Source organism: Hyperolius riggenbachi, chromosome 2 (genome assembly GCF_040937935.1).
Source record: "Hyperolius riggenbachi isolate aHypRig1 chromosome 2, aHypRig1.pri, whole genome shotgun sequence".
In the NCBI taxonomy this organism is placed as follows: domain Eukaryota; kingdom Metazoa; phylum Chordata; class Amphibia; order Anura; family Hyperoliidae; genus Hyperolius; species Hyperolius riggenbachi.
The window spans coordinates 419,363,204-419,389,331 of NC_090647.1; the positions used below are offsets into that span (position 1 = coordinate 419,363,204).

Genomic DNA, 26,128 nt, shown 5'->3' on the forward strand with positions numbered 1-26,128 from the left:
CACATGGTCTCCGCATCGCACATCGCGAAAAAGGCGCACCAACAGCTGCATAATGCAGTTCTTGGTAGCATCCTCCTCCAGCACCACCGGGCGTTGCATTGGGGGCATGTTATGCAACTTATAGCATCCCCTAAAACACAACGTCCTGGTGGGAAAGAAGCCTTGGGCTCCCTGCACACTGCAAATGCATGCAGTGTGCAAAAGGCCATAGACTGGTCTAAAGTATCTTGTTAAAAATGCATTTCAAGCATAAATAATGAAGATACTACAGCATCTTGCAAAGAGTTTGTTATCCATTAGGCAAGAAATGGTGGAAACATTTAAAGCTTTTAAAGAAAGCCTTCCTTCTACTTCAGTTTCACAGCCGCTTCAGACTGCTTAAATTCAATCTGCAAAACCTAAGAAAGCAATAAGGAAAACTCCTAGAATAATACTTTCTTCTGAAGAGGAAGATGATAGTCAGCAGGAAGTTGTTAATCCGGATTCCAAATCTTTTGAGGATTTATCTGTGCAGAGTGAAGCAGAGGGGACTGTAAAGTCCTCAAAGTTTAAGTTTGCTGCTGGAAGAAACTGAAGAATCATTGAAGGCAATTCATTCAAAAAAAAAAAAAAAAAAAAAAAAAATCTGCAATGATACATGATATACACAGGAATGGAACCATGTGAGCATCAGCAGTTATGTTTCCCAGTTCATATTCCTCTATTAAAACTTAATCACAGCTCAATGGAAAGAGCCGGATAAAAGAATATTTGTATCTAGGGCCTCTTTCGCAGTGCGACAGTAAAATCGCATGTTATAAAATGATTCAACGCAGACTAACGCACAGCAATACGAAGTCTGTGGGACATTCACAGTGCACACGTTGCGTTTGTGTGTAACTTGTAGCATTGTTAGATAGTGCTGCATGCTGTGCGTTATACACATTATTGGCTGCGTTGGACGGTTTGCACATGCTCAGTAATTACTTGGAAGCATAGTTTTCATTGCCTGTATGTTCTACTGTATGGGACGATAACGAGGCATTAACTTGCGTTGCAACCTTTTGGGGTGCTGCGGTGTAAGTTTGCGTTGCGATTGTAACGTTGCATCAAAACGCAACATCCCTAGCCTCTGGGTTTGAAAAGGCGTTTTCCATTTTCTGAGGAAGACGCTAAGCCTGGGGATTCATGTTCTAAACTTGATGCTGCATTTAGTCAGGTTGGAAGGTGAATGAGTTAGCATTCAAGGTCTAAAGCGGCCTTAAAAACCAGAAAATAAGTTGAAATTTCTCTTAAGAAGCATGGTCTGCTACTGCTCCCATTCGGAATCACGTCAGCACCCAGAATCTTCACAAAAGTAATGGCAGAAATTGTGGGAACCCTTCATTAAAAAGGTGTTATGATAATGCCATACTTAGATGACCTTTTAGTAGTGACAGACAGTATTGTGAAGTTGAAACATCAGAGATCTCGTCATCCAGCAGTTGGTACGAGCAGGTTGGTTAGGGAACCGACAAAAATCAAATTTGATTCCGACACAGGTTATTCAGTTCTTGGGGTTCAGAATTAATTTCCATAGCTTAGAAATTATTTCTTCCACAAGACAAGTTAGGCAAAATTCATGCCTTAGTGGAAAATTTCCAGCAAAAATCAATTGTAACAGTCAAACAAGTGATGAGTCTAATAGGATTTTTGACATCCACAGCACCGGCAGTGTATTGGGCATTGAAACCTGGGATGAGCAGAAACTACGCCAGTGCGAATTTACGCATCATAGTTTGCATCTACGCATGGTAGTTCATAGGTAAAGTTTTTCAAAACAACGCTTATGAATTTACGCATAGTGAAGTACTGCTACACGTAGCTTACGCCCACTATGCGTAGTGAATGTGTGTATTGCGTAGTGAACTACGAATGCGTTTCTTGCGTCTAATTTTCAGCGTGTGATTGTATGCTTACAAATTTACGCAGGGGAAAGGGGAATGTATGCATTGAAGAGGTCCCGGTATAAGCAGTTATAGAGAAATGAATGTGTAAAATTTTCTGCATATAAGCACAAGCATCCGCACACACTATGCTTCACACTACGCGTAATTGCGTATTTTTAATGCATAGTCTACGTGATGCATACAAAACGAATATTTGATATTCGCAGCCGTAGTTGTTGAAGTGTAATTGAGTAAAACCATGTGTAGTTCCAGCGTAGCGAAGTTGGCTGACTACGACCATCCTTGATTGAAACGTGAGAATATTACAACGGCTCCTGCGCAGTTGGAAAGTAAGTCATGCAGCTTTAAACCGCATGGTGTCTATTGCAACACGGTTGAAACAATCACTCAGTTGGTGTATAATAGCAGACAATGTCACTCGGGGACGACTATGGTAGTTTCAGATGACAAAAGTGTTAACAGACGCAAGTATTCTTGGGAGAACCCACATAGATGGGATATATCTACAAGGAACTTGGTCAAAGCAGATTAAGACCCAAACTTCACATTTCGGAGAGCATCTGGGAGTGAAGAGAGCCCTAGACTATGCAAAATACAGGTTAAAAGACCAGCATGTTCAAGATCAGGTCAGACATTATAACAGTAGTGATGTATGTAAACAAACAAGGGTGTACCAGGTCATCACAACTTCTTGATTTGATACTGCAGCTGCTAGATTGGGCGGAGAACAATCTTCAATCGATCTCAGCGGTTCACCTAAAGGGTTCATTAAGCAACATGGTGGATCTGTTCAGCGGGAAGAGACTATCAATCTAATGCTAAGTCCTGAAGTGTTCAAGTTGTTAGCGAAAAAGTAGGGACAACCACAGATCGATTGATTCGCCAATCTGGAGAATACTCAGTGCCGCTAGTTTTTCTCTCTAGACCCAAGAGGCGCTTCGGGAGTAGATGCCTTGGCTCAAATGTGGGATTATCAAATATCTTATGCATTTCCTCCAATACCGCTGTTACCAATAGTATTACAGAAGCTGAAATCGATAACAATGTATCTAATATTAATTGAACCAGATTGGCTGAAAATAATCTGGTATCCAATGATTAAGTTGATGCTGGTGGACAGACCAATGCCATTAACAGACAGACTATACCTTCTCAAAAAGAAAAGACAAATGGACTCAGATTCCGAATCTTCGATTGACAGCTTGGTTTCTGAAAGGAAGATCTTAAAAGATAGAGGGTTAATAGAATATAATTAAAAGTAGAAAGAAAGTCACTAGAGCAATATATCAAAACTATTGGAAAACTTTTTGTCAATGGAAGAAAAAGACAGGACTCCGATCCAATAAGCTCGCTACAGTGTTAGAATTTTTGCAAGAATACGTTGACAAAAATCTAGCGTTGAGTACCCTAAAGATCCAAGTGGCAGCCTTATCACTATACTTGGATGAGAGGTTAGCATTAGAACCTCTAGTTATTAGTTTTTTTGTTTGTCAGTTACAAATCGAAAGGAGTTCAAAGTCCTAGAGAGGTAACCGCTCACTCAACAGGGTCAGTGGCAACTTCCTGGGCTTATAGAGCTGGAGCAACAGCGGCGGATATCTGCAAGACAGCAACTTGGAAATCCGTGAACACCTTCATTAGGCATTACCGACTGGGCTTATCAGCAGAAGAACAGGCATTTGGAAGAAAAGTTCTTCAGGCTGTTGTCCCTCCCTGAGGTTGGTATTTATTGCATATCATCTCATATGTAGCACCTGTCCTGGAGGGTTATTTGAAAAAACCAAAATTAGCTTACCTGGTAATGCTGTTTTTAATAACCCTCCAGGACAGGTGACCCACCCATTTTGATATATATATTTATGTATAATATTGACTGAAGCATATATTTCTGTGTGTTTATACGGATGTTTATGTACATGCAGTTTTTTGTTAAATTGTTTGAAAGAAGAATCGGTATCAGGACAGTTAATTGGAACGTACTGGCAGGTGGATACTGAGGGGTGGAACTTATAGAGAGCTAGTTCTTTGTGTTTCCTGTTGAGGGCGGAGCCCATATCTCATATGTAGCACCTGTCCTGGAGGGTTATTAAAAACAGCATTACCAGGTAAGCTAATTTTGGTTTTCAATGTGTGAGTGCATGCATACTTATGGGGACCCAGATTAGGTCATATTCAGGGGCAAAGCAATAGGAGTTGCAGAGGTTGCGACCGCATTGGGGCCCTGAAGGGTCCTGCCTCAACTACACTAATAGCTCTCTATTGGTCCTGTGCTCATAATAAGCACTTCTATAGATGCATTGAGTGGTGGTGATCATTAACAAACTGTTCCCCATCACCTTCTTCCACCTCTGACACTGTAGTTGCCATTGTCAGGTTTTGGTGCGCCGTATCAATTGTTATGTATAGAGTGTTTGTTTGGGGGGGCCCCATTGTAAAACTTGCATCGGGGCTCACAGCTCCTTAGCTACGCCACTGGTCATATTAAAATGTATTTATATGGATTGCAGTTGCTAGTGTCATCACTGTCATTGTTTGAGGAAGGGGTCTTTGTCCCCCCATACATGGGTTCAGTTTCTCTACAGGTGCAGTTTCTCTACCCCATCTGGCTATGAGCCTGTTTCACTATGAGACCCCATTTACACTGGGTCCACTGTCAACTCATTTCTCATAGTGGAGAATAGAGGACCAAGCTACAAGTTAAAAGGACCCACACCTTGCTATGAGCTTGTTCATACATGTACATTCTTTTTTTCCTTTTTTTTTTTTTTTTTTTAACAATGCATTTTTATTGTAATTTTTTTTTAAACATACAAGGAATATGCATAACAAGAGTTAAAATGTTATCTTCTATGCATAACATACTAAAATATAGTAAAGCATAGTTACATATAACAGGTGTTTTACAGTGAAATAAGCCGAGATGTGCATAAGGTCTAAAAACTGAGACTTGTAGCATGTACATCTAGTAACAATAACAATAAAATAAAAATTAAAAATAAAAATAGAAACAACAAAAATATCCTCAGTGGTGATATATATGTCTGGAGTTTATTTACCCATATTTTCCAAGGTTGAACAAGCGTAATCTTAGTGCCTAGTAATTTCCTGTGTGCACTAGTCTTAAAGGGAAGGTTCAAGCAAAATAAAAAAATGAGTTTCACTTACCTGGGGCTTCTACCAGCCCCATGCAGCCATCCTGTGCCTCGTAGTCGCTCACTGCTGCTCCAGTCCCCCGCTGGCAGCTTGCCGACCTCGGAGGTCGGCAGGCCGCATTGCGTACATTTTTACGCATTCCCGCTAGTGCAGGAACATTAACACATACATTTTTACGCATTACTGGGTCAATGCGTAAATTTGTACGCATTGAACCAGTGATGCATAAAAATGTATGTGTTAATGTTCCTGCACTAGCGGGAATGCGTAAAAATGTACGCAATGCAGCCCGCCGACCTCCGAGGTCGGCAAGCTGCCAGCGGGGGACTGGAGCAGCAGTGAGTGACTACGAGGCACAGGATGGCTGCATGGGGCTGGTAGAAGCCCCAGGTAAGTGAAACTCATTTTTTTATTTTGCTTGGACATTCCCTTTAAGGCTTGAGTTTGCCTTGGAGGTCAGGTTCTAAGTGGATGGTGGTTATAGTAAGATTTATTCAAGGAATAGAAGGCCATATTATTGGAGTGCCATGAGATATAGTAGGAGGATTGGTTATGGGTTTCAATTTGATTTCCATACTTCCACACTTTGTTGTAGACGTGTCAAGGATGGCAAGGTATCTAATCCCCAGTGTGAGGCAATCCGGGTTCTTGCTGTGCTTAGCAACAGCGAAATTCCTGGGCGAGGGTGTATAGGAAATTCATCTAGGCCTATGTGTAATAGTGCTAGTCCAGGTGGTACTTTAATAGAGGTTTTGGCTGTTAGCTGTATTGTTTTAGTGATATATTTCCAGAAGGGTTGGATTTTAGGGAATTCCCAAAATAAATGGGCTAGGGTACCTATGTGTGTACAGTTTCTCCAACAGAGTTCCGAGTTTATGGGTGAGAAGCAAGCCAACTTTCTGGGAGTATAGTACCATTTTAGTAACATTTTTTGATAGTTTTCCCAGTGAGCCATACATGTGGAGTGCATGCGGATGTCATTAGATGCCTTTATTAAATGGTGTGGTTGTATTTGTGTAGCTAGGTCATTTGCCGAAATTAGGCAATATCTATGTAGTTGATTACCGAGTTGGTGAGTCAGGGTTTTGTACCAGATGCGAATGCCTCCAGATTGGGGAGAGGGAGAGTTTAGATGTCTAACTATTAATCGAGGTAGTTGAGATAAAGAGATATTTCGATGTTTAATTACATGGCAAATTCTACAGTAAGAGAATAGTTGATCTTGGGGGAGATTGTGATTTTTCTGTAGTGTTTGGAAAGTATGGGGTTTCCCCTGGTTCAGTATGTCATTGAGTCTATACAGTGGTGGGAAAAACTATTTGCCCCCTTCCTGATTTCTTATTCTTTTGCATGTTTGTCACACTTAAATGTTTCTGCTCATCAAAAAACGTTAACTATTAGTCAAAGATAACATAATTGAACACAAAATGCAGTTTTAAATGATAGTTTTTATTTAGTGAGAAAAAAAACCTCTAAATCTACATGGCCCTGTGTGAAAAAGTGATTGCCCCCATTGTTAAAAAAGAACTTAACTGTGCTTTATCACACCTGAGTTCAATTTCTGTAGTCACCCCCAGGCCTGACTACTGCCACACCTGTTTCAATCAAGAAATCACTTAAATAGGAGCTATCTGACACAGAGAAGTAGACCAAAAGCACCTCACCACTGTATATCCCTTTAGTTTGCCAGACGTTAATATTTATATCTGGTATAATAGAGATGAGGGCTTTTAGTGGGGTTGTTAAGACTATGGAGTCATTGTGTTGTAGGGCGGTAGATAGCAAACGCGACCAAGCTAGTGTGGAGGCTTGTATTGTGGGGTAATCCAATTGGGGCATCGGAAGTTTTAGTAAGGCTTGAAGTATGATATTTCTTGTTTTAATAAGCTTTTTTCCAGTTGTAGCCACAATTTATTTTGTGTGCAGGATCACCATGCTGTTATTTCTAAAATGGAGGCCCAATAATAGGATTGTACACATGGGAGACCTATACCTGCTTGGTGGTTGGGAGTAGTTAGTGTGGCATGGGATATCCTAGGTTTCTTATTGTTTCAAATAAAGGCTGAAACAATTGACTGGAGTTTGGAGAAGTAAGATTTAGGTAGTGGTATATTTATTGTTCAAAACATATATAAGATTTTTTGGCAGCACTTGCATTTTATAAGCTGAAATTCTTCCATACATGTACATTCTGAACATGTCCGTTGCATATGAAACTTTGTCTCAAGTTGCAATACCTCTATCTTTTCAGCTTACGTAAGTTGCATAGATGTAAATGACCAGTTTTTGCTAAATATAAGGATTTATTACAGACTTTGGCATTGATTGGCTTGCTTACGTTTTATATAAATATAAAATATAAGTCTATAAGTCATTACAGTGCTTCCTAAAGTGTACATGAGGCGAAAAGAATAAAAACAAACAGATACTTGCTTAAAGAGACTCTGTAACAAAAGGTTGAGCCTTCTTTTTTCTATCCTATAAGTTCCTATAGCTGTTCTAATGTGCTCTGTCTTACTGCACCCTTTCCTGGTTGCACAGTGGCTGTGTTCTCTGTTATATGATCTAATCTTCTTTCCTCTGTCGGGCTCAGGCAGTCAGGCTGGAATGTGCTGTGCTGCTTGTGATTGGATAGAAGCTATACACACCCTCTCCAGGCCCCCTGCACACTCTGTATGACGCACACACTGAGCTACTCTCAGCCTATCACTTGCTATGTCTTTTGTTTGTAAACACTGCATAAAAATGGCAATTTCAAGCCAGGATTGCAGCAGGGAGTGGCAGAAACAGCACAGAGGGGCCCAGGAGAACATAATGAATAGAATGGTATGCTTTTTATTGTAAGAATTTTACAGTACAGATTCTCTTTAAGAAGAGGGATGCCTCTGGATCCTCTAGAGGCGTCCTGTGTCTTTTAGGAGACCACCACTGCTTCCTGGGACTTCCTTGTAAATTTGACCAGCACAAGCTCTTCTTCATGCATGTGTAGGCATGCTGCACCTGTGCAAGTGCGGCTCCACCTGCGCAGCAGCATAGAGCTGCTCTTGGATGATAGGCTCTGTGTTACTGCGCAGGATCAGTACGGTCGCAGTTGTGCATTAATTGGAGCACGGCCTTGTAATATATTTGACAAGCTCTTGTCAATATGTCCCAGGCTTTGAGCATGTCAATTGTGTGGGCCAAGAGGACGTGGGAAGCCTCTGCAGGATCCAGAGGCTTCCCTCTTCTTGGGTAAGTATCAGTTTTCAACTTGTCTACACTTTGACAATCCTTTCTACCAGTTTTTTTTTTTTCAATAGTTTTCTGGCAGTAAATGAACAGTGCAGTTGTTAAATAGTAGGCAACAGTTCCTGCCCTATCTATCTAGGAGGCAGTCTGTACTCCAAACAGTTTACAGTTATCATGGTTGAAAGGAAGTGCTATTTGAGTTTTCTATTAGTTTTGGACAGCTTTATATTTAAATGGGAACAAAACATGAAAAGGTGCTGCGCAGGCCCATGTTTATATGCAAATATAAAAAAAAAAACAGCAAAACCTAACCGGAATCCCCTTTAACCACTTGAAGAGGAACTTCATCCTAAACAAACATACTGTCATTAAGTTACATTAGTTATGTTAATTAAAATAGATAGGTAATATAATCTCTTACCCACCCTGTTTTAAAAGAACGGGCAAATGTTTGCTTTCATGAGGACAGCCATCTTTCTGGTTGAAAGGAGGTGACAGGGAGCATGAGACACAATTCCAACTGTCCTTTATGCTGATCACCCCTCCCAATTGCTAAGCAACGTGAATAACAACATAGGAAATCCCATAATGCATTGCACAGCATCAGGGGAAAAAATCCTGGGCAGTTTTCTTTGATGGGTGGAGCTTACCTAAAAATGCAGCTAAAAGTGATGCTTTGGTGAAGAAAAACAAAGTTCTGATGCTGTGAAACTGTTAAATCAACACCAAGCCTTTTCAGTTTTGCTTAGTAGATTTTTAGTCCGGAGGTTCACTTTAAGGACTGCAGCCTTAAACCCCCTTAAGGACCAGACACTTTTTTTTTCCATTCAGACCACTGCAGCTTTAACTGTTTATTGCTCGGTCATACAACCTACCACCTAAATGAATTTTACCTCCTTTAGGGGCCCTAAACCGCGAGGAGTAGTCTGCAAATCAAATGCCTCAAAATGACCTGTGAAATCCTAAAGGTACTCATAGGACTTTGGACCCCTTAGCGCACCTAGGCTGCAGAAAAGTATCACATGTGGTATCACCGTACTCAGGAGAAATAGTATAATGTGTTTTGGGGTGTATTTGTACACATACCCATGCTGGGTGGGAGAGATATCTCTGTAAATGGGAATTTTTTAGATTTTTATTTTTTACACAAAGTTGTCCATTTACAGACATATTTCTCCCACCCAGCATATGTATGTGTAAAAATACACCCCAAAACACATTATACTACTCCTGAGTACAGTGATACCACATGTGTGACACTTTTTTGTAGCCTAGGCCCATCAACGCACTGGGGAGGTGATCGGGGGGGGGGGGGGAGGGGTCTCTAAAGGGTCTGGGCGGGTGTTTAGGTGCCCGCAAGGGGCAGATTAGGGTCTGATCTGATGGGTAGCAGTGACGGGGTGATGGGGTGATTGATAGGTTATCAGTAGGTGATTACAGGGGAGAATATATGCAAGCAATGCACTGTCGAGTTGTTCAGAGGGCGATCTGAGGGTGTGGGCGGGTGATTGGGTACCCACAACGGGGCAGATTAGGGCACTTGGGAGGTGATCTGAGGGCGGGCCTGCGGGCGATCTAAGGGTGTGGGTGGGTGATCAGGTGTCCGCAAGGGGCAGTTTAGGGTCTGATCAGATGGGTGGCAGTGACAGGGGGTGATTGATGAGTGATTGACAGGTGATCAGTGGGTGATTACAGGGGAGAATAGATGTATACAGTACACAGGGGGGTGTCTGGGGAGGATCTGTGTGTGTGTGTGTGTGTGTGTGGGGGGGGGGGGGTGATCAGGAGCCCCTAGGGGGCTGATTAGAGCCTAATCTAAAATATAGCGTTGACAGTGACAGGGAGTGATTGATGGGTGATTAGGGACCACCAGGGGAGGAGGCAGCCAGTATAATACGCTTTGTTAGCTTAACAACGTGTATTATACATTTAGTAGCGGCAAGATCGGGGTATTTACAACCCGCCGGGGCTGCTAATTTGCCGGCGGGTTGACGTCACGGGTGGGCGGAGCCTAATGCCGGCGGATGCGTGTTATCCCTGCGCGCGATCCCCGGCAAATTAGTCCCCCAGATTCCGCCACGGATCGGGGTTACCCGGTCCTGGGGGAGCCACCTTGCTGCCGCCCATAGGTAGTGGGCGGTCGGCAAGTGGTTAAAACACTGTGAAGAGTAACTACAGTACAGATAAAAAATAGTGGATTGTTTATCCTGAGAATTTTGTTTTCTGACTGCCATATGAAGTCAGAATGCTTCATACTTCAAAATCACACCTGGCCAAGGGTAATAAGACCCTGAGATGCTGGCATGTGTTCCTTAGTTTGAATAAGCCTTGAATCCAATTATGCAACCAGGTATGAGAATTCTGGGAAGTTCTGTAAACCAAACTGTATGTTGTTGGTTTTGTTTGATGGTTATTAGTAGCAAAAAAGTTTTTGTACCATGTTAGCCAAACAAATCATATAGGTAGAAAAAACATTTTGTAAAAAAGAATTCCTTTTAATGGCTAACTGATAGTTAAATTAATGTAACTATCAGTTAGCCATTAAAAGGTATTTTTTACAAAACGTTTTTTTTCTACCTATATAATCTGGTTGGTATTAGAAATATGTAGTAGTGTCAAAATAAAATAAGGTCATTTTGCTAAAATTAAATTACTGGTTAGGTTAGTCCTTCTGTTGTAGTGTGCTCCGTGTATTACTAGGTTGTATTATCACTCACATAATTTTGGACACCTATGAGAGGACCAGGAAGCTCATAAAATGTTTGCAATGAAGCTACAGGAAAAAAACTTCCATGGATACTTAGGGCCCGTGTCCACTAGCGCGGAAACCGGGCCGAATCCGCAGAGTTTCCCCGCAGGCAAATCGTGCGTGGAAACTGTGCCATAGGAAATAATAGTGCCCCCGGCCGAATTGCTGCCATCAGTTTTCATGTGGGAGGCAGTGAATCCCATAGCCGTGCATGGCACGGCTTCTGGGATTTGTCTGCATACACGTATACCAAGAAGTGCCGCCGCGTGTCTCGCAGCCGCACGCGGGGGCTAGTGGAAACGGGGCCTAACCTGTTACGGCCTAGCAAGGTAGTTTTGGGTTTTTTTGTGCCTCTAACAAAATTTCCTCTAAGAGCCTTTGCTTTTCGACACCCATGAGAGGAACAGATAGTCCCCAAAACAAAAACAGATTGCAATAAATTCTGGAAAGTAGATTAACCCTTCCTTGAAATACCTTAACTTTCCAGAAAACGTTTTTGATAAAGTTGACTTGTCATGTGAGGAGCAAAGTGTACCCTTGATTGCACTGTTAACATAACATATTTTTTTCAAAATGAGGCAACTATACATCAGACAGTCACATGTATTCTGTCATCCTATTTGTGTACTAAACTATAACTGAAAAATGTCAGGTATTACTAAGGCAAGACAAGGGCACCCAGATCAACTGTTGTTATTGTATACAACACATTAGCTCAGCTCTCCTGACAGCAGCCAGGTGCCTCGCTTTTGTGAAAGGAATGAGGATAGGCTTGCTATACATTTTTTTTTTTTTTTTTTTTTTTTTTACTTGTGACCTTAGCTGGGAGTCGATGAGGTTAATTTACTAAGGTTGGCTGAAGATTAGTGGAGAGCACTGAAGAACATCATTGATCCAGCAAACTTGGACTACATGTTTTAAGAAGTGTGTGCTATTAGGTGCCCAAAGGTTTCCACCCTCGCCTGGGACATGTCATAATACAATAAAGATTACTTGTTAAAGTTGCTTGCATGCATGCATCGCCAGCAAGAACCTATATTTTAAAGCACCAAAAACTGTAAAATGTAACCTCTTGAGAACCAGTGGTTTATACCCCCTAGTGACCAGGCAATTTTTTACAATTCAGCACTCAAGTATAACGATTTATTGCAGGAGCATACAACTTGGCACCCAAATGAATTTAACCTTATTTTCTTCCCACTAATAGAGCATTCTTTTGGTGGTCCCTGATTGCTGCTGCGATTTGGAATTTTTTAAAATTTAATAGAAAAAAGCAATTAAAACAAAAAACAAAACTATTTTATTCCCCTCCTTCCCCTTTAAATTGGCCCTAGACTTCGATCCATACACTACACTACACTACACTACACTACACTACACTACACACTCATAGGCATCAGCCTATGAGAGGGATTAGATTTTGAGCCATTAAGAGGGACAGTTAAGTGACGAGGCTTTCCCCTGTACAGCGCTGTGCTAGATTGCAGCACTGTACAAGTTGCTTAACACTATACTTGTAAATTACAGCCTGCCTGCTCCGTTCGCAGCTAGCAGGCTGATGACTGAGCCCTGCTCGGTTTACCCACAGGGAACGCGTGTTCCCTGCTCATCCCGCCTCCAATCGGCGTTAGGCGGTCCTGAGAGCGCCACTGTCCCGGCGGTCGGGAGAGGGTAAAAATACGTGTAAACACATACCTATAGGAAGTGCATTTCTCCCAGATTAAGAAGCACTATGAATTACTTTTCTCCTATGTTGCCGTCAATAACAGTAAGCAGTAAAAATCCGACAAATCTGACTGGTTTTGGACCAGTCCATCTCCTTATGGGGGATTCTCCGTGTTTACTTTATTTTTTGCAAAAGCACTCCCTGGAAAGGTTCTATATAAAGATGTCTGCCTGCCTCCCTACTCGCTTGCACACTATTATGGCAGGGAACGGAGAACTGCTAAAAAATCCCCATGAAGAGATGGACTACACAAAAATCTCAGATTTCTATTGCCTACTGTGAGCAACAGAAATATAGGAGAAAAGTTTTATGTATAGTGCATTTTACTCTGGGACAAATGTACTTTTGTATTTTAAATTTTATAATTTTTTGTGATGGTCCTTTTTAAAGAGGAACTCCAGTGAAAATAATGTAGTAAAAAAAGTGCTTCATTTTTACCATAATTATGTATAAATGATTTAGTCAGTGTTTGCTCATTGTAAAATCTTTCCTCACCCCGATTTACATTCTGACATTTATTACATGGTGACATTTTTACTGTGGGCAGGTTATGTAGCTGCTCCTAACTGTTTTGGCTGTTAGAGACAGCTGTAAACAGCTAATTCCTGTCTGTGAACATTGTTACATTGTGGCAGTTTGCCCAGAGTACCGCGGTACTCAGAGCTTCTTGTGGGAGGGGTTTCAGCACAAAATCAGTCATACAGCGCCCCCTGATGGTCTGTTTGTGAAAATCATTATATTTCTCATGTAAAAGGGGGTATCAGCTACTGGTTGGGATACAGTTCAATTCTAGGTTGGAGTTTCTCTTTAAGTGTTAGTGTACGTTTAATCAAGTGGCTTTAATATGAGGCCCAATCAATAATGACATTTACTTCCTTTTTTATAAGCTATAGACATGCCAGCTGTACTCATAGTATAGTATATTAGCTGCAGTTTGTTCTGGTGCTTGAATAATGAGCTTTGAAGTTCTCTTTACATCTACTGCCCTGCATTTGAATGGGATGCATCTGCCCTGAGGGGGTAGCGGACCTTGCTATGATCTTCAGTGAGTGCATGCATACAATACAGATGTGGCACTGCCTTGCCTATGACTTTGTATACACACTAGAATTGTCAGACGAGGCAGCCACTAGGGGCAACCCAGTTGGTAAAGCCATGTTCCAATGCTAGATGAAACTCATAGAAGCGAGCAATAATGATTGCCTCTGCTGAGAATACAGCATGTGTACAGCAGTCCTAGACTCCCCTTGTCTGCTCAGCTAGTGATCCCCACTTACCCTCGCCCACCACATTGCCACTACCATGCCTCTTCCCTCACACACGTCACTCCCATGCCTCTTCCCTCTCCCCGCCCACATAGCAAAAAATGGTAGCTAGCCTATACAGCAGGGGGACATGCAGTGTCGCCAGAGGGACCCATCCCTGATTACGTGTGTATAAGGCTTTAGTCTGTACAAGTACTCTGAAAAAGGCAAAAGAAAACTAGAGCAAAAATAAAGTGGACTTATAAGTACTTAGTCTGTGAAGCCCTTCAGTTTCCAATTGGGGGGCAGGAGGTGGACACGACACTAAACAATATCAGTCCCATATGAGCCATAGTTCCATTATCCCAGTTCAGTTATATGGACATCAGTGATGGCCCCAGCATAAGGCCCGTTTCCACTAGGAGCGGTTCGATGCGGCTACATAGCTGCATCGCACCACAAGTGTCCTGAAACACATGCACGGCAATGGAAGAGTTTCCACTGCGTGCATGTTGTGCGTGCATGTTGTGATTCTCGCACGGCCGCATCCGCCTGCAGCCGCGTCCCATCTCCTCCAATACACTTCCGCAAGTGATGTGATGCGGCTAGGTAGCTGCATTCGCATCACTAAGTAGTTGAAAAGGGGCCCTTATTCAGTTGCTCTCAGTTATAACTGAAAGGGCAACTGAATTTCAAAGCAAGCCCCATGTTTCCCAATGGCACAGTTCACACTTAATGCATTTTAACTGAAATCTTTTTCACAATGCACTGCTATGGAGAAGAAAAAAAACGCGTACCAACTGATCAATTGTAAACGGGGCCTAAGAGTTCAGTGATTGACAGTTGTGGTGATGTGTATTATGTGAATAAACGGTTATGACGAATGAAATCCCCAGCAACAATGCTATCTGTCACACATCTACACGTTTCTGTTACAGATGAGCTATTTTTATAACTTTAGCCACTCTGATATTGTATTTGTGTGTACATTGGAAGTTCTTCCACTGCTCAGTATGTAAAGTACTCTTAGTGACTGGTCAGCTTCCTGCTACATTCATGGCAACTGTGGCATTTCATTCAGCTATGGATTAATTACAGAGAAAGCTGAGCTTATCCTACTTTTCAAATCTCCATTACTAGATCTTGCCCCCAAACGAGTGGAGATGTTGTAGTGAAAGAAGTTTATGCCGTGCTGCCTTTCATTTGGTTTCAGTATCCGCCTGAGAGAAAAAGGCTCTCTCTATGTTTGGCTGAAGTGAGACTGCTACGAGAGCTTTTGGCGGAGGTGATTGGGTGGAGCTGGTTTTCCTGGCATTGTAACACAGATTTTCCTGTTGTGCTCCAATGTCAGCAGCCTAGCATTAGCTACCTCTGCTCAGCAAAAGGATTCGTTGTGTCAGTAGCTGCTACCATTAGGAACCCTGACCTGTCAGCTCTTAGTTGGTTAGTTCCCTTATTGCACAATGCTCCAGTTAAAAGAAGTTTTGCGAGGTCCATCGGTGAGTATTCTGTCTGATTTGTCCTCATCAAAAGGCCGTCTCAGATTACAGATGTTATGTCATTTAAATCTTGGGCATTCTAATGCTGGGAGTAAAATTACTCTGCATAGTCTCTTTTATCTAAAGGGTAGTCTCTCTCCTTGACAGGTTGTTTTGAATAGTGTCACAGCAAGGGAGGGGCTGATTAGGAAGCAGAAACAGGTGGAAGTAGATGCTTTTGTCCCGAGTACCAAGGTACATGGTGATGTGTGCATTCTCTCTCTTTTTATAAAGATTCAGTTCTGAGTTGACAAAGCGATAACATTATTCTCCACAGTTAGTGCTTTTATCATATATAAACTATTCTCTGTACGTTCTCTCAGATCATTATCTGAAGTCAGAAGTCATTATTTTGTTAATGTTTCTTTTGTTTTCTGTATGTATTTTTAGCTGTTGTAGACTTTGTTATGGGCATGTATTATTTTACATAACGTCTATCTATTTTGGGGTATTGCTCGAGTTTAATGCATTTATTGATATATTTCATTACAATTTAAAGTAGTTATTTAACTTCAGATTGACTATACGCAGGTCAGTTTTATTTTGTCAGATTATCTGATAGTAACCCGGTCAGTGGTCACTGTCACAGTGCCGTTAAATTGACTTCTAACTAATTTCAGACATTTTACCGAATGTGATTGGAAGCGATTGTAAACTTCCATTAACTGGGTGGGTTGATTAGGGGGAGAAGGGTTGATCAATTTCTGCTGCAATCTGGCGGAGGGTCAGTTTAGTCCTATATTGCATCAATCACTATTCCCCAATCAATAATTTGAATGAGGGTAGTTCAAAGTCAGAAAAATGATATATCTGTCTCTTGATTAGACAAACTTACCATTAATACCAGTGTTTACCAGCTGTATTTAAAGCGGAGCTGAAGATCATTTTAAAACCGTTTCACTTACCTGGGGCTTTTACAAGCCCCCAGCAGCCGTCCTGTCCTGTGCCGGTCCTCCACGAGTCTCCGTTCTCCAGTCACACAAAACGAGCAGAGCCTTTATATGTGATGGAATTAACTAATATATGTCAAAGGCAGGGATCACACTTGAGTCTGTGGAAAAATGGCAGCGTTTCCATGGACGAATTTGCGTTGTTGGTCGACAGCCAGCTGACTGCCGGCGATAGGTAATCACACGCGATATGCAAAAAAGCAGCAACACAGGCTTCTTTTTTCCTGCTGCATGAAAATGCACATTGCTCCCACTGCAATGCAGTTGTGCAGTGGGAAGCATCATGTGCATTTTCGTGTTGCAGAAAACGCATGGGATTTTAAGCAAGTGTGACCCCTGCCTAAGGGCCCTTTTCCACTAGAGCGATTGTGATTGCTGAATCGCAAAATCGCAAATCGCTAGTGATTTTTAAATCGCTAGAGTTGTTACTTTATCATAGAAATCACGAGAAGTATTTTCCACTACAGTGATTCGATTTGGAAATCGCTAATCGCAAATCGCAATCGCTTGCTGGAGCGATTTTTACAATGATAATGCAATGCAAATGAAAATCACAAATCGCAATCGCATAACAGAATTAATGAGAAATCGCAATCGCTGGCGTTTGTGATTTGTGATTGCGATTGCTAGTGGAAAAGGGCCCTAAGAGTGTAGAGCTGTAATTACAGACCATATTTAGAAACATGGGAGCAGTACTGTGGAAGCCTGTTCAAGGGATACTAGAGCAAGGTGGAGCAGATGTAAAGTTACATCAGTTTCCCTTGCACTAGTTTTAAGAAGAGGAGTTTTACCTCAAGCCTATTCATCCAGGCCGACTAAACCTTGCTTTTGTTAAAGGTGAGCTCTTGAAATGTAGCCTTTTGCTTCAAGTTCTATGGCAAGTAGGCATGTGACTCAATATTCAAATGTGGAGTGCTCTTTAGACACCTGGGAGATTTGTACCTTGTCATGCTTAAATATCTAACAGTTGTTTTTAAAATTTGGTCTGTGGACATCTTGTAAGCCATGGACATGTGCTGTATGGTTCGTAGCCATGATGTAGAATTTGTACATTTGTTTAATTACAATTTCCAAGTATAAAAAATTCAAAGAAATTAAAAATATGCAAATTTGTTTTAAAATGTATGTGTAAAACAAATATTTTTCGTCAATCAATGTTAAAATGTACACAAACAGGCAATCATTCAGTTAGTCAGCACTAGCAACACTTTATAAGGCAAGAGTCAGTTTGCTGAAATCCATGCTTGCAAATAAAGTTCACTCAGCGACAAGGTGCTTTGCCAAACTCCTCTCTACCAGTCTGTAGAGAAGAAACAAGTCACCACAAGTCCAGGGGTTTGCAGCTCAGAGCAGTTTCATACTTCTAAAGGGCAGGTCAGTATGCACCTGTAGGGCTGTATGGCCTCTTAATATGAAAACAGGATCACTCTCATAACAAAGTGAATTTATAGAACACTTAGATTAAAAACTGCTGCACTGGGTCTGCTCTGTGGTACTGGTTTCATACTGCTCTGTGGTGCTGGTTTCATAGCCCCGTCACTCCCTCTTGCAGACTTCACCCTACTCCTCATCAGTACTGCCCCAAAAGGGGCATCGGCTACATAAACTTACATACAATTAACATAACATCTGCATTAAATCAATTAGCATATTATTGATGATTTCTATATTACCCACAATAGGGGATACTCAGTAAACCTCATCTTACAAAATTTTGAGAAATAATGGATTATAGAAAATACATCCAAGTATACAGTGCAGAAAATATGTACTCCAGCTAAATTTGCCCAATTGCAAAGAAACAAAACAGTTTGATATTTGGATGGTGGTTTGGAAGTTTCATTCTCATGGAGAGAGATCGAATATCAACTAAAAATCCAGAAAGGCACATGACATAAGTTATTGATTTGCAAGTCATTGAGTTTAATAAGTATTAGATCCCCTACAACCTAGACAGAATTCTGACGCTCACAGATTGGTTACAGTATGTGCTCTAGTGGCACACAAATTACAATCACTCTGTCAATCAGTTACAAATACTCTTCTTCTCAACTCGTTATGTGTATAACTCACATTTGTCCACAAAATCAATTTCTTCCGTTACAGTTAAGATCAATGTAGTGCAACACTTTACATTTTTATACTACTTTTAACTATTTTTAAACTTTTTGACACTTCATCTTTAAAGCTTTTCTGTAGAACTTCTTTTCTTTATTTTAGAGTGTACTGTATATTGTACAGGTATTTTCTTTTTCTCCAGGCTAGTTTGCCAGTTAAAAATACTAGTTTTATCTGTAATATATGTAGCATAAAAAACTGTCTAATAAGATTTGAAGAGGAGAAACACTTGGATGAGTGTTCTTATAAAATACATACAGATCCTAGGATTTCATGTGTGTATAAAGATATTTATTCTAACTCTTCATCACAATTACTGGTGAGTGAATGCGCACAAATCTGCAAGTTAACATTTCTGGAAAAGCTGATACATGCATCATCAAACAGCTGCTCATCATAACTTGGCTGCCAGAGACAACACCTGGGAATTTAGTCCTTTCTGCTCTTCTTGTGAACTGGTGCGTCATAATTAGCAATTTTGAAACAGATGCTAAAGCAAAGCTTTCAAAGTTCTCAGCATTTCTAAACTGCCGTGGCTGCTTAAGTGCTTGTACCCCAAGGTGTTTGCAAGCACCAGATCTGTTTTTTTCCTGGATGCCCCAAAAATCTCAGGCCTTCAACAAACAGAATATTTGACACCTGCTCTAACCTGCCCCTTCCTGTTAGCCAAAGATTAGTGAAAGAACCTCACCTGCCAAAGACCATGGTGGTATTGCTAGGTGGAGAGTAGCAGGCCAGACTAATTCAAGGCATATATTTAGTTTAGGCCTGAGATTTTGGGTTTCCAAGTAGATACTGTACACTGAAAACAATCTGGACCGTAGCACAGATGCTTATGCTGGGCATACACAGCTTCTTTTTGCCACTCGATTCACCCGCTCGATCGTTTCGCCGCTGGATTCCGCAGTCAATTCTCTTATCTTCCGATCGTTTTTCTTATCTTTTTTCCATTCACTGCAATCCGGAATCGACAGGAGAAATGATCGGGCGGGAGATCGGACATGTCGGAAATTATCTATCGAGCCATCTTAATGGCTCAAAAACGAGCCGTGTATGCCCAACATTACAGGTATCCTGTGGTACCTGTAACAGTGCAAACAATAAGAACCATGGCAGGTTTACTTAAAAGTAGTAAACCTTTAGTTCAACCCTTCCTCAAGGGTCCACTTTGTCTTTCTTTTGTTGCCATGACAATCTTTACCACACAGAAGTTTGAAGGAGAAAAGGAAACATCTTGCACCCTTGTATGTGTTATGCTGCTGGTGAGCTGGGCGCAGGGTGAGCCAAGTGACTGCTGACCCTGCTGCCGATCAAATTCCCAGGGGCTTTAAATACAATTCCCTCCCGAGTTATAGCAACTCAGAGGGAGAAGTAATTGGGGGGCCGGCGATTGGCGGAACCCTGAATAGGCATTGCATGGGGAGCGCACTAATGCATTAGTGCTACAGCGGCACCCAGCTTAGGCACTCAGCCTGGAGCCGAACTGACAATCCTGTCAAAATTGTATGCAGTCATTTAGATAAGCCGGCAAGAGGTCCAGTGAACAGTCATTCGGGTTTAGAAAACAAGTATTATATTTTTTATTAACGTTATCAAATATGCACTATTTGCTAAGTACAGCATTAGGTGAGTAGATGTTTGGCAACTGTCTATACACTTGGTAATTTCCCAAAAGTGAAAGAGAGCTTTTTAAAAATGGATAGAGTATAGGAAGCCTTGCAGACATACTCTCTGATGATTAAAGTGGGGTTTGAGGTCCACAGTTCACCCCTTGCACACAGCAGCAAGAACCCGCAGTGACTAATCATCACTTATGGGCAGATGGGGCTGCACTGCACTTTTATCTCACTTGGGAGAGCTGCTGGGGCTCTGTACAGTCCTGTTTTAAATGTTCATCATGGCTCCCAACTGTCCTACCCATAGGAGCCAAATTGCCTTTCCCTATTATTCTTCTTTGTCCCCTTTTCTGGACTGATGTTGAAAATATGTATGTATTTTTTTTTTTACTGAAATATGTGTTTGACTGTAAACTTTATTCTTATACTATAAGTGTATTTATTTCCATGTGTTAATATCAAGGAAAGGTGGTGATTATAGAAAGGTTTGACTTATAAAATTGCGTCTTTTGCTTATCAATATTTTGTGGTATGCAATGACTAGGGGTGCAGTAGGGGAGCAGTTAGAGGTGTGGAAAGGGTGTGTCTTAAAGGTGTTCCTATTTCTTATCTCAAAAAGTTTTGAGGTAGAAGGCATCAATAACAGTGACAATGCTATCTGCTTGGCAGCCTAACCAGTAGTTTCTCTTTGTGAATTGTGTGTGTATGCTCCAACATTTTACTTTGTCATAGTGTTCAGCCTCAGAGCTCCAGTAACTGGTGGTAAGTGGTGTTCCCACACCATATTTTCCAAACCATACTTACCAGAAGAATAGGCCATTCCCCTAAGGGCTTATTTTGCGTTCATTGCCTGTTGTACTAGTTTGTCATTTTTTTAGACGTTGCAGTAGAATATTGTACCGTGTTGGGCTAACCATCAATGAAAACGAGAAGTTTTGGCAATAAGCCTTCTTCAGACTCAATTCCTGTATCCATACATGAATTGAGTCTGAGGAAGGCTTATTAGCTGAAAGCTTACTCTTTTTCTCTTAAGCTAACCAATAAATGGTATCATCCTGTTAAAAACTTCTTGTCATTTTCTAGTGATACTAATTCCAAATACAGCAGTCGCATAAGAAATGTAGACAAGACAAGACAAATAACATTTATATTGCGCTTTTCTCCTTGCGGACTCAAAGTGCCAGAGCAGAGCAGCAGCCACTAGGGCGCGCTCTATTGGCAGTAGCAGTGTAAGGGAGACTTGCCAAAGGTCTCCTACTGAATTAGTGCTGGCTTACTGAACAGGCAGAGCCGAGATTCGAACCCTGGTCTCCTGTGTCAGAGGCAGAGCCCTTAACCATTACACCATCAGCCAACTGATGGTGTAATGGTGTACATAGGTGCACATGCATTATATGAATAATACAGGTTTGTATGAGTTATTTGATGTACTGAGCTGGACCTAAGGCTGGATTCAGAGTGGTCAGTTGCATAAAACACTCGTTATGAGTGTGAACTGCTGTGGTGACTGGACATAGACTTTAATACAAAGCCTGCTTGCAGCGAGTTAAAATAACACAAGCCGTTACAACGCAGTACAGTGAACAGCCCCATAGAATTGGCATGCAGGATTATTCTGCAACGCAACTGAGCATTGTGAAGTAGACCTAAGGATATTTGCTATCCATTTGCATAAGCATTTGATATTACTGATACTCAGAGGTGTAGGCACATAACTGCTGTGAGGAGCTGAGTGGAGGAGATGACCTGAGTGTATCTGCACATCGGCAGGAACTCTATAGTGCATTTTATCTGGAAGGTCCAGCAATCTCATATGTGGAACTGACGTATCTTTGTGGGACAGAGCAATAGTTTAAAGGGAAGGTTCAAGCAAAAAAAAAAAATGAGATTCACTTACCTGGGGCTTCTACCAGCCCCATGCAGCCATCCTGTGCCCTTGTAGTCACTCACTGCTGCTCCAGTCCCCCGCTGGCAGCTTTCTGACCTCGGAGGTCAGGGCCAAATTGCATACATTTTTACACATTCCCGCTAGTGCAGGAACATTAACACATACATTTTTACGCGTTAGTGGTGAAACGCGTAAATTTTTGTTCCTGCACTAGCTGGAATGCGTAAAAATGTATGCAATGTGGCCCTGACCTCCGAGGTCAGAAAGCTGCCAGCGGGGGACTGGAGCAGCAGTGAGTGACTACAAGGGCACAGGATGGCTACATGGGGCTGGTAGAAGCCCCAGGTAAGTGAATCTCATTTTTTTTTTTTTGCTTGAACCTTCCCTTTAAGCTCTTGCTATTTCTGGCACTGTAGAAAAAGTCACAGTATTGTGCCTTTTAAATTTGCCAGGAAGTAACTTCCTGACAATAGCTGCAGCTATTAAAAATCAGCTGCTGCTTGGTATAGGGCAATCACCATCCCACTCTTATGATAGTCCAGCACTCTCATTTATAAAGGCCATTTAAAAACACAGTTCACATAGGTCTATGTAAATTGAAATCTGCACTGTTGAAATTGGAGTGGTTCTCTTCATTCTCAGCAGTCGGGTTGAAAAGTAAAGCTTGTTGTGCTACTGTGAGCTCTCTGCATCTATTTTTAAATTAATAAACGTATGCTAGACCATGATTTGTTGAAATGTTTATTTGCCTAGGGCTTGTGTAAGGCTGTTAAAAAGTCTGTTTCTATAAAAACATACACTAATTGAATTTTAGTGAAGTCATTGAGTAGACAGGATTTGTTTCCCAAGCTACTGCTAATGAGCATAAGCCCTAATGACCCATAGTTTTGTTGTATTCTTCATTTTGTTTTGTTTTCTCCATGATTCACTGCACACTAAAAATAGAGTTCATAGATTTCACAGTGTACAGTGCCGCAGCTGTGCTGGCTAAAACTGTCCATAGTCCAGGACAACAAAGCCTACATATGTGGCACTCTGAGAAGGTACATCTCAGTGAGTGTGAAGCATCGTTTTTGCTTCTGCTTCACCGGCCTGTCTACCCAAGACAGTGATGAGCCCATGACAAGAGCCGAAACAGGGAGAGCTGTGTAGAGCAACTCAACAAAGCCATTCCTCCTGCTTAGGCTGGAAATGCAGCATCAGTTCATTCATGTTACACTTGTGAGACAGCTTTTCACAGGAAGTTAGACTTCTTGATCGTTTAGCGTTAAATGGAAGATGGATCAGGTGTGAATTTAGGCGATAGCAAGTCTCGTGACACTTTTAACCCAAGGACCCTTTCTGATCACAGTGGTGCCATCACGGACCTTCCACCTAAGGGGGAGGAGAGGTGGGGGGGAAGGGGAAATACGTCAGTCCTTAGCACAAGAATTCATTGCTGGACTGCATGAAAAAATAGATTTGTGTCATGCTGATCGTCCGAGCCAAGTTGTATGGGTTTTTATGTGGCAGTTGGTTTTACTCTCGTTTTCTCCACCTCTCGTTTTTATGACAGTTGAAAGTCTAATTGCACTGACTTTGGACATTGTTTTTTTCCCAATTAGCCTGGCGATAATGGGTGCCTGTGGACAATAAGACCATTTAATTTCTGAAAGAGTGAGTGGCTATATTAAATTGCAGATCGAATCAAAACATACACAATTGTATTTCTAATATTCAAGTTGACAACCCCCCATTGCTGACCTTTTCTCGGTTAACTAAATTTTGCATTGTGCTTTCAGATAGCTGATCAGCTTCCCTGGATTTTGCTGACGACACAGGAGAGCTTTGCGTGAAGATGGAAACACTGGAGTCTGAACTGACCTGCCCTATCTGTCTGGAGCTGTTTGAAGACCCACTGCTGCTGCCTTGCGCTCACAGCCTCTGCTTCAACTGTGCGCATCGCATCCTGGTCTCCCACTGTGCCAACAACGAATCCGTAGAATCTATTAACGCCTTCCAGTGCCCCACCTGCCGTTATGTCATCACACTCAGTAAGCGTGGCTTAGAAGGACTCAAGCGGAACGTGACATTGCAGAACATCATCGACAGATTTCAGAAAGCATCTGTGAGTGGCCCTAATTCCCCTAGCGAAACACGTCGTGAACGTGCATACGACTCTAACAGCATGACATCTTGTGAGAAAGTCCTCTGCCAGTTCTGTGACCAGGACCAGGCACGAGAGGCTGTAAAGACATGTGTGACCTGTGAAGTATCCTATTGTGATGACTGCTTGAAGGCAACTCACCCAAATAAGAAACCATTTACTGGTCATCGGTTGATTGAGCCAATCCCTGACTCTCACATTAGAGGATTAATGTGTCTGGAGCATGAGGACGAGAAAGTGAATATGTACTGTGTAACAGATGACCAACTAATATGTGCCTTGTGTAAACTGGTTGGTCGGCATCGAGATCATCAGGTGGCAGCTCTTGCTGACAGATACGACAAGCTGAAGGTAAGAACATCAACTGATGGTTTGCTAAATATCTTTGTCCCTTTTTACACTTTGTTCAGCATGAGTCACATAAAGTTAAAAATGTAATATTTCACAACTGTAAGTTCTAGCAGTATGACGGTAGAATAAAGTTGCAAGCAACCAATCAGGAACTAACTTTTCTCAATTTGCCCAATCTAAGTTGACTAATGATTTTGGTTGTTTTATTGAGTTGTATGACAACTTTGCATTTAACAAGTGTTAGGAAATGCATTAATAAATTCAAGCCAGTTTTAGCATCACCACTTACATTCATATTGGTCATCGAAGTTCTACTGTTAGAATTACATTTGTGGAGCTAGACTTTTTTTTGTGGGCTAATATTTCTAGGTGCACACAATGTAATTTCATGTTACCAGCCTGAAAAGTGGTGTTGCAGTTGCAGTAATATGGTTAAGATTAGGGATCGTTGGTTTAGAGCAGCCTTTCTCAACCTTCCTACTCTGGAGGAACCCTGAAAATAACTTTTTGATCTCAAGGATCCCCTGCATTTGCTTTGCAGGGGCATGGTCTTAAAAATCTGTCTGGCTGTTTATTTCACTACCCCCTATTACACTGCTACTCATTATACTGTCTCCTGACCCCCCAATTTAGTGCTTCTTGTTACAGTACCATCTATTATAGTGTGCTCTATTATACCTCCCCCACGATGGGAAAAATGCCAAGGAACCCCTGCAGAGTACTCAAGGAACCCTGGGGTTCCAGGGAACCCTGGTTGAGAAAGCCTGGTTTAGAGAAAGGTGTTTAGGAAAGGGTACAAGATACTGACACATGTAGTGGAAGGTCAGGGTGAAGCATAGGTAGGAGGTTAGGAGAAGGTAAAACATTTTTTGTCATGGTGGTGAGAAACAATTTACCATTGTATTTATTTAATTTCAAACTAATTAGAAAATTGTACTTATTTTCTAGGGTAAACTTTTGGTTTATGTATTCCAAATAAATTGAGCATTTGAATTAGCTTAAATGATATGAATGATTTGAACAGAATATAAAGGTAAGGTCATGAGGTCGGAGAATGGCATTCTTGGGGTATCCAGAGAAGTGTAATGACTAGCCAGCTACATTTGATGGAGACTAGATAGCTTTTTTCTCTCTGACTAACCTTTACTGAGCTTAACTAGAATTAGACATTATTGTTCCCTATTTTTCATCAGTTATGCTTGATCAGCCCCACTTTGGATGGCAGCTGTAGAATTTTTTTTGTGTAGTGTAAGACTGGTGTTTTTGAAAGCAGCTTGTGCTGATAGTCTCCAGCACGACGGACAGCATTTCACACATGTTCCTGTTCTATCAGTAATAGGCACTTTAACGTCACAATGACAGTTCTTCTCAAACTTTTGAATCATCATATGAAATACCGTCCTATTGTTTTTAATAATGGATTTCCTGTTAGTGTTTTTATGGTTATCCAGCTCATACGATGGTTTCTAAGAAATATGACACATTTAATGCGT

General features: G+C 41.5%; 1 protein-coding gene across 5 annotated transcripts in view; it reads left to right on the plus strand.

The window, feature by feature from the left end:
• The window catches only part of MID1 (midline 1), a 776,611-nt gene that overhangs the window by 538,788 nt on the left and 211,695 nt on the right, over positions 1 to 26,128 (plus strand). For 4 of the 5 annotated variants that reach the window (XM_068269892.1, XM_068269894.1, XM_068269889.1 and 1 more), the window contains exon 2: positions 23,920 to 24,635. In XM_068269892.1, coding sequence (XP_068125993.1) covers positions 23,976 to 24,635 — 660 coding nt within the window. In that variant the 5' untranslated portion in view covers positions 23,920 to 23,975. Of the gene's footprint in view, positions 1 to 15,419; positions 15,528 to 23,919; positions 24,636 to 26,128 lie in introns of those variants that run through there. The other variant, XM_068269891.1, reaches the window with a different exon arrangement.